At 59.2% G+C, this 9049-nt stretch overlaps 1 protein-coding gene across 1 annotated transcript; it reads left to right on the plus strand.

The window, feature by feature from the left end:
- The first annotated feature begins 4244 nt into the window (after window positions 1-4244).
- BARHL2 (BarH like homeobox 2) lies at window positions 4245-8154 on the plus strand. Its single transcript, XM_071435620.1, has 3 exons — window positions 4245-5055; window positions 6473-6698; window positions 7179-8154. Exons 1-3 carry the CDS (start codon window positions 4473-4475, stop codon window positions 7489-7491), a joined length of 1122 nt encoding a protein of 373 aa, XP_071291721.1. The 5' UTR covers window positions 4245-4472; the 3' UTR covers window positions 7492-8154.
- The last annotated feature ends 895 nt before the right edge of the window (window positions 8155-9049 follow it).

Consider the following 9049-nt stretch of genomic DNA (forward strand, 5'->3'; position numbering starts at 1 on the left):
GGGGACCCGTGGTGCCCCCTCACCCCAATGCTGAAGCTCCGAGGAAACAGCCCCCCCGGCCTGGAAAGCGCCGGCTCCTCCCTGCAAAGCCTTCCCGAGAAGAACAGGGATCTGAGACGAGGAAAAGCATATTTATCGGATTGGCATTTTTTTCTCTCTTAACAGCACTTCTTCCTAATGATATTTACTTAACTGCATTTGACAGCAGTTAAGAACACGTCTCCTGTAAACAGGATCTATTCTCCTTCTGCCTACAACTGCCTGTCAGCTGCAAAGCCAATCGCAGTAATAACCGCTGGATCATTTTAAATGTGGCTAAACCTACGTTGGACAAAATCAATCTGCCATTTGTTGGCTCGGAAGGAAATCACTTGCACAGTTTGACGAATTGCTTGCAATACCCTTCAGCAATTCTCAATCGCATCGCTATGCCCCTTCCTCGCAGCCCTCCTCCTCTCTGCTCCGTGGGTTCGTTTTATTTTTTTTTTTTTTTTTTACCCTTTCGCTTGGACTTCAGGTAATCTGAAATGGCACTGACCCTTCTCATCCTTCCGATTACCTTTCTGAAGCATGAACGTGGTATAAAATCACACATCAGAAAATTCACTATAATTATTTTGCAATGCCATCAGCACAGATCCATCAAGGAGGAAACCCAGTAGTGGAATGCTCCTCGCAGCCACATGAGCGGCCAGTCCCGTCCCGCCTGAGTGACAGCTTTGGTAATTAAGTGATTGTAGAGACCTCCCCAACTGTTCTAACAACCTTGTCAGGGCCTGTCTGCGGACAGAACAAGCTGAAATCAATGTGCTTTCTGCTCCCTGAGCATTTCTGATCATGTCCTCAGCCTGCAACGGGGAAAACATTTGACAAAAGAAAAACAGTAGCAGTAAACGTTAAGATTAATTTTTTGGAACACAAAGTTAACTTTTTTCGATCCTTTTTTTTTTTTTTTTTTTTAATCCTTTTAGGAAGGGAAAGGCAGAAGGCAGCGGAGAGCCGCTGCCCGCCCGGCGTGTCTGGCTGGGACGAACGGACTGCGGCCGCGCTCGCTCCGCGCCTGGCTCCGCGCTGCTCCGCGCCGTTTTGTTCCCGCTTGGAAACGTTCTGTAGCCTCTCTCACAACGGCCCCAGTTACTCCGAGGTACAATATATTTTCGCCTGGATTAGACGGCGAGTCTGTTGGCACAGTGTAAATGTCAAGCAGCAGCTTTTAATAAAGGGATGTTCAGACTGTTAAATTTCACAGTACAACGGGCTCGGCCCCTCCCGGCCCCCTCCAGCCCCCCCTCCCTCCGAGCTGCGGTGCTGCCAGTGAGCCAGCACGGCTGCGCACCAAAATTGGAGTAGGAAGTAACCCATGCCGGGGCCGAAATGATGCACCATGCCATCCCCGAGCTGTTTGGCGGAGGGACCCCCAGGGCCCCGCACCCCGCTCCTCGGGGTCCCCCTCGATGCGGTGCGGGCTTCCCGCGGGGGGCCAAGGTGGCAGGTGCTGGACCCCGCTCCCAGAGCCTGGGGCCGCTCCGTGGTGCCTCGGCCGGGACCGCCCCCGGGCAAGGACCGGCGTCGAACCGGCACATGATACCCCGTCCCTGCCGCTCGCTGCCCCAGCCTCCATCGGGCCATTGATTAGCGCTCTAAGTGCCGCTCTAATTAGCTGCCTGCTAATTAACGAGCGGGGCCCTGTCCGACTCCTCTGAGTGGCACCTTCGCTCATCGCTTTGATTCGGCTGTTGCTGATTTATTGGAGGGGGAGCTCCGTGGCTTTGCCCGCAGTCAGACGGGTGGGATAGATGGGAAAGGGGGGTCACCCAGCCAGGGGCTTAGGGGACACGGGGCGGCAGTTGTCATGATCCACCCCCGGCCTCAACAAGCACAAGGGGCGTCCCGCTGGTCACCGCGCCCGCAGAGGGTGCCAGCAGGAGGTGGAAGGCCTTTTGCGTCAGATGCCCCCGCGTAGGGCTGATCAGCGCTCCGGGAATCCGAACCGGCCGTCGGTGACCACGGAGGAGCGGGCCAGGCTGAGGCTGCGGGAGCTCCGGGCTCAGCGGAGCCCGGCCGGGAGCAGAGCGGCTGCCCCGGCCGGGGCGGGACTCGCCGCCGCTTTCCCCTAAATATTTCTGCACAATGGAGTCGAGGATTAAAAAATAAGAGGACGGAAATGAAAGGTGTTCACTCTTCAGGAACATGACTTTAAGCCCTAAATCCCGATTCCGGGACGGGGAAGTGTATTGTGAGTTAAAGGATTACGCTAGTGTAACATATTACCCCGGATCCCGCATTCCCCCAGGGATAATTAGGACATAGTTTTGGTACATTGCAAACCAAGACAGCAAGATAAACATGAGCGCCGCGGGCTGCTTCCCTGCTGCAGTAAACCTGCCTGTGCACTTGCAAATATTGAAATATTTTTCCCTTTCTCCTGTTCTTCCAGTCCACTCCTCAGTTTCACCTCTTCTTCTCTCCCCTTTTTTCTGTTTGTTCCTTCAGATGCCCCGGTCTTTAGGGACGTGCTGCTAAGAGCTCACCCCGCCGTGCTGCCAGCCCTGCCCGCACCGGGGCTGCGGCGGCCACGCGGACGGGGACGAGGACGGGGACGCCCGTCGGGGACACGGGGGCGGCCGCCACCGCCGCCCAGCGGACACGGGCGGCCCTACAGCTCTTTGGGGCCCTCCGCCTCCGCTCCCGCACTGGCCTCCGGGCTCGGCACCGGCGCCTACAGCCCGGCGGCAAACCGTACAACCGGCTGCCCCCGGCTGCCCGTGGGGCTGCGGACGGCGATGCGGGCCCGTTGGGATGCAGCGGGAGATGTTCGGTAGCAAAGGCTGCCCCTGGGCCGGCTTTCCTGACGTTGAAAAGCCTTCTCTGGAGTGCGGCGTTGAGGCCGGGACCTGCTCCCGCCGCGGTACCCAGAGAGGACCGGTGATCTTCGGGTAGGGCACCGGTGACCGGTGAATCCCAGGGAAAGATCTGGATTTTTACCAGCGAGGACACCACAAACCCCTCGCCCTGCTCCTCACGAGGGAAGGCAGGCCCCAAGCCGTCGGAAGCGGCGCAGAGGGCCGCGGCACTCTGCACATCAGCATCTCTCGTGTCGGGGCGCAGCTTCTCGTCCCGTACCGCTGTCCCGGGGCTGCGGCGTCTCACGTCGGATCCAAACGCCCGTAACGAGTTACCGGCTGAACACGGTCCCTCGTGCTCTTTGTGCTTCCCCTGCGCTCCCCGCACCCTTCCGTAGCTCTGAGCAGGACTGTTTACCCAGGAAACAAAACGCGGTGGGAAGCTTGGTGGAGGCGCACCTGCGTTGCCGCCGCAGCCGCACAGCAGCACTGTGCGGGGCCGGACTGGGCACTCGCGGGTACGGGGCAGGCAGGACAATGAGCGGGTCTGGAAGGGACCCTTCGTGTCCTCCATCTCCGAACCTTGCTCCAGGCTGACAGTGGACACCCATCACCGGGACAGCCGTCGTATGCGGAGCGGGGATGCCAGTGGCCCCACACACAGGGCAGTACTTAGTGCCGTCGCTAAACACCAGCCCCCCCAAAAATCCCTCTTGCAGTCAACCTGCCCTAATCCTTTCCGGCGCCCCCACTGCTGTGCCCCGTTCCCCCGTGGCCCCGAGGTCTGCGGTCGTGGATGATGTTTTCGGGGCTGCTCGGGTCTAGGGGCTACTGCAGGCCGGGAGGGGGGATGTCGGGCTGCGCTTCATAGGACCTTGGAAATTGTAATTACTACTAAAATAAAACTCGGAGAACTCTAAATCATTCATTATCACCTTTATAATTACTCTTCTAATTAGCCTGACATGCCGCTTCATCAGGACTAATACGACGTCTTGTCACTGGCACTTCCCATTATTCTGACATTTAGCCGGGGAACAGTCCCGGGAACACCGGATGATACTCTCCGGGGGATCCGATCCGGCGACCGGGGAATCGAGGCCCGACGGGGCGGCGGCGGCGGGGACGGGAACGGGGACGGGAACGGGGACGGGCCCGGGAGGGAGCAAGGGCGCGCCCCCTCCTCCCGCGTCCGTCCCCGCCGCCGCCGCCGATTGGCTGCGGCCCGCGCTGCGTCAGCCCCCTCTCGGCCCTCCGCCAATGGGGGCGGGCGGCGGCGGCGGCAAAAGCCCGGGTTTATAATAAACGGCGGGGGGGACGCGGCGGCTGTGACGTCACGGGGGGAGTCGCCGCCGCCGAGAGGAGCTCGGTGGGCACGGGCGGGCGCGCCGCAGTGGCCGGTGTCCGCCCCGCTCCGCGCCCGCAACTTCCCGCAACAAAGTTGGTTAGCGGCGAACCGGCCCGGCGGCGATGTGGGGCTCGGCGGGGGCCCCGAGTTAGTGTCGACCGCAGCGCCGGTGCGCGGGTTGGGGTAACCCGGTTTCGCCCCCCATCCCTTCTCCTCCGCCCCCGGTGAGAGACCCCCGCGGCCGCCCACGGGGATGCGGACGCGGCGCTGAGCGTTTCGCCATGGAGGGGCCGAGCGGGTCCAGCTTCGGGATAGATACGATCCTGTCGGGTGGCAGCACCGGCAGCCCCGGAGTCATGAACGGAGATTTTCGCCCCCACGGCGACGGCCGGCCGGCGGATTTTAGGAGCCAGGCCACGCCGTCCCCCTGCTCGGAAATCGACACGGTGGGGACGGCGCCCTCATCGCCCATCTCGGTGAGCATGGAGCACCCCGAGCCGCACCTGGGGGTGGCGGAGAGCCTCCCGCCGCCGCCGCACCACCTCCACCTCGGCCCACACCCGCCGCCGCCACCGCCGCCGAGTTTGCAGCCGTCGCCCCCGCAGCCACCGCCGCCACAGCTGGGCTCGGCCAGCTCCGGCCCCAGGACTTCCACCTCTTCTTTTTTAATTAAGGACATTTTGGGCGACAGCAAACCGCTAGCGGCGTGTGCACCTTACAGTACCAGCGTCCCCTCTCCCCACCATACTCCCAAGCAGGAGGGCAGCGCGGCACCGGAGAGCTTCAGGCCCAAACTCGAGCAGGAGGACGGTAAAGCCAAGCTCGACAAGCGCGACGACACGCAGGGGGACATCAAATGCCACGGTGAGTACGGCGCGGCCCGGCTCTGCACCGGCTCGGCCGCCGGTACAACCGGCGCCGCGGTGCTCGGCCGCACTGGTGGAACGAAAATCGGGGAGAAAATCTGCGGCAGGAGCGCTCGCTCTGCCGGGGCCGCTCAGTGATCCTCGCCACCGCGGGGTAAAGGTCGGTAGGAAATGAAATTAAATCAAATCGCTTTTAAAAAATTTTTCTATTTCTTTTTCTTTCTTTCTTTTTTTTTTCTAATTTTAATATCTGTTGGTCTTTCCTCTTTTAATTTTTTTTTTTTTTTAATTTGGCTTCCCCGTTTTTAAAGAAATAGCCCGAGCAGTGGGATCACATGGGAAATCAGACTGTATTTATTTTTAATGCAAATGCACATAAATGATTCTCTGGCTTTCTAAGAACCGGCGGCTCAGCTGCAGTTAGTGCATTCAGCCTTTTTATTTATGCTTATTCTCTCTAAAATTAAGATGAAAAATTCTACTTCCCTAGTTAATAGCAAATAAGCGAAAAAAAAAAGGACAAACCAAACCCAAACAAACCCACCCAACTTTTAATTAAAAATAAAATAATAATAATAACAACAACAACTCGGCCCGCGCTTGGCGTAGTGAGATGTGAGGGCTTTGTGCGTTTGGCAAAACCCTCGAGTTTTCCCTGCGCCGGGGTAGAAGGTTTATTTCTCCATCTTAATTATTTTGGGTTTTTTTTTTTTTTTTTCAATTAGGGATTTTGTGCTGATGGGGAAGCCCCCGCCGTGCGGGGTTCGGAAGTGAAAATAGCTATGTGTGTGTGGGAAGGGGAAAGGAGGAAAAGAGTGAGGAAAGGCAAGCAGGGAGAGGGTATATTTTCCCTGCGGTGTCGGCGGAGCTGTCCTTCCCGCCGGCAGCCCGGTGCAGCCGAGAGGCAACAGGACAAATTTTCCTAATTTTGCTCAATTGAGCTATTTTCGCCAGGCTCAGAGCGGCGCGGTGCCCGCCAGTGCAGCTCATTTTGCTCTTTTAGCATTAGCATACGAGTGCCCAAACCAGATGTACAGTCTGGTCTGGCCATTTTTGTGTGCACCAACCTCCCCAGTGGGTCAATTAGGGAGATTATTGTTCTTCCTGCGGGGAAGATCAAGGAGCGCCACAAACTGGGGCCCGAGTGGAGCCGGATTGACAGATCGATTTCCCGGCGTTTCGGGCCGGGGGGAGAGGGCAGAAAATAACGAAAGCCCTGTAGTTGGGAAACGGAGAGCGGGAATCCCGCTGTTCCCCGGACGGGCTCGCCACCACCACCCCCCGCCATAATTGACCGTTCCCCCCGTGTCCCGGACAAGTCCCCGGGGAGGGGGCGGCGGGGCCCGGTAACCGGGGCGGGGCGGGGGCCGAACCGGTGTCCCGTCGGTCCTCACCGCTCTTGGGCTCACTCACAGGGACAAAGGAGGAGGGCGACCGGGAGATCAGCAGCAGCCGGGACAGCCCGCCAGTGCGGGCCAAGAAGCCTCGGAAGGCACGAACAGCCTTCTCCGACCATCAACTCAACCAGCTGGAGCGCAGCTTCGAGCGGCAGAAGTACCTGAGCGTGCAGGACCGCATGGACTTGGCCGCCGCCCTCAACCTCACCGACACGCAGGTCAAAACCTGGTACCAGAACCGGAGGTAAGGCGGCCCCGTCAGGGCGGCGGCCCCGGGGAGCCGGGGCGGGTTTACGCCTCTGGGTTTCTGCCCGCGGGAGCCCGGGGTGGTGCGGGGAGCTTCCGGCTGCTGCCCCGCGCCCTCCCCGGCGATGGGCTGGGGGGTCCGGCTCCTGTCAACGCTGCCGTAATTTTCTGTCTCATTACATACGGTTGCAGCCACCCTAATTCTGTCGCAAACCATTAGTGTCAGCGCGTTGCGATCTAACCGTGTACCGCGGTTATTAATTTGGCCGGAGTCGCCGTATGCATGTGTCGGGGGGTGCGGGGCTCGGAGGGGAAAGCGGGCAGAGCCGGGAAGATGGCACCGTGCGCGGGCCCACGGGGACAGTGCGCTCCGTCGGAGGCGCGCAGGGGACGGGCTCGCCGCCCGCGGAGCCCCGCGGAAGCGGCCCGGCTGCCCCGCCGCGGCGCCCGCCCTGCAGCCTCTTGCTCCCCCCGGCAGGACGAAGTGGAAGCGACAGACGGCGGTGGGCCTGGAGCTGCTGGCCGAGGCCGGGAACTACTCAGCGCTGCAGCGGATGTTCCCCTCGCCCTATTTCTATCACCCCAGCCTGCTGGGCAGCATGGACAGCACGACGGCAGCTGCGGCGGCCGCAGCCATGTACAGCAGCATGTACCGGACTCCCCCCGCGCCGCACCCCCAGCTCCAGCGGCCGCTGGTGCCGCGGGTGCTGATCCACGGGCTGGGGCCCGGCGGGCAGCCGGCCCTCAACCCCCTGGCCAACCCCATGCCCGGCACCCCGCACCCCCGGTGAAACGGCACCGCGGTCCCCGCAACGAGCCCTTCCCCTCCCCGTCCCCAAACAAGCCCCAGCACCGCAGAGGAGGAAGCGAGGGGAAGCCGAGGGGCAGGAGCTTCTGCAGGCAGTCACCGGCCACCGAGGGAGGCGATCAGTCAGAGCAGGGACTCTTGAAACGTGAACCCAGAGCCGAGCCCGTAAGTGAAACGACCACACGCGGGGGAAGGCGGGCAGAGCCGCGGGGCGACCCGCCGACCTCGGCTCCTGCGAGGCAGGACTTGGAGCTCGGAGAGAGAGTTACGGAGGGGGTGGAGGAGAGGGAGAGGGAGCCCAAGCCGAGCCCGAGCCCGCCGGAGAGACTAACGGCTGCGGAGGACAGAGGGAATGAGAGCGCCTCGACCCCCGACCGGCGGAGAAGACCGGGGGAACGGAGAACTTTGCACTGATTTTTCTCATTACCTTTTTTTTTTTTTCTTATTGAAAAGTGGCATGCTCCCTAATGCGAACAGAATTGTACAGACCGAGTGCTGAGTGCTATATCATATTTATTATATGTCGTCCAAAAAAGGAGAAAAAAAATCACTTCTATACGTTAGTTTAAAACGAACAAACGTGGTTCTTCCCTATCCCTTTTCATGTCTTTTTGGATTCAGTAAAATAAATGCTTAGATGACAAAATATAGATATTTTTTTTTGTGATTGAAAAATCACAGGGGAAAAAAAAGGAAAAAAAATAAACTTTATCTTTTTTTAACAAACGCGAAAATTCAAGGAAGCTAATTTCCCCGTGACGAGAACTAAAGAAATTCGGAGTAGAATATGCAGATGCCACTTTTTTATTTTGAATATTATATTGAATATATTTTGAATTTTAGGCTCATTGTTTCTTAACAGGCGCTGTTTTTCCCGATCTGTATTTTAAAGGAAAATTAAATCCCCCGCAGGTGCGGAGCCCCTTGCTGTTATTTTAAGCACCTGGGCAGGGCGGTAACGGGTAGTGGCTCTAGCCCCTTGGGGGCGGGTGCGATGGGGCCGTGCAGAGCCTGGGGACACGGCCCCGGCCCGGCAGCTGTCTCCGCACGGAGCTGGGACAGGCAGCGAGCGCCGGCGGTCGGGGTGAGTAACGAGGGGAAACAGGCAGGGAGGGCGGCGGGGTCCCGGCGGACACGGAGCTCCCGAGCCCCGCTGGCCTTTGAACTTTACTACTATGTGTGCCCGTTCCCCCCTCCCCATCCCTTCCCCTGGCAGCTTCCCTGCCGAGCGCCTCCCTTCCCCGTGCCGGCGTGGGCCGCCCAGCCGTCCCGCGGGGGCAGAGGGGCTGCGGGTCGGGACTGGGGGCTGTGACCCTCCTCTGGACTCCGGGGACGGCTCTGTCCCCAGCCGTTGGAGGTGAACACCCCCCTGCGAAATTAGAAAGTTATACAGCAATTACCTATAAAACATTCATAAAGTCCCATATTATCCTCTCCTCTGAGGGTTTGGCGCTTCGTTGTTTTTTTTTTTTTTTTTTTTTTTTTTTTTTTTTTTTTTCTTCCTCTGTCTATTTTTGCTCGTGGGTCCCCTTTCTTTTAAG

Source organism: Agelaius tricolor, unplaced genomic scaffold, assembly GCF_023055355.1.
Source record: "Agelaius tricolor isolate 1412-34295 unplaced genomic scaffold, bAgeTri1.0.p SCAF_11, whole genome shotgun sequence".
NCBI lineage: Eukaryota > Metazoa > Chordata > Aves > Passeriformes > Icteridae > Agelaius > Agelaius tricolor.

Excerpts from the sequence above, each read along its gene's own strand:
- BARHL2 (XM_071435620.1), top strand. The coding sequence starts at position 4,473 with ATGGAGGGGCCGAGCGGGTCCAGCTTCGGGATAGATACGATCCTGTCG. Across the intron at positions 5,056-6,472 it reads GGGGGACATCAAATGCCACG|GGACAAAGGAGGAGGGCGAC; the intron begins GTGAGTACGGCG and ends GCTCACTCACAG. Across the intron at positions 6,699-7,178 it reads ACCTGGTACCAGAACCGGAG|GACGAAGTGGAAGCGACAGA; the intron begins GTAAGGCGGCCC and ends TCCCCCCGGCAG.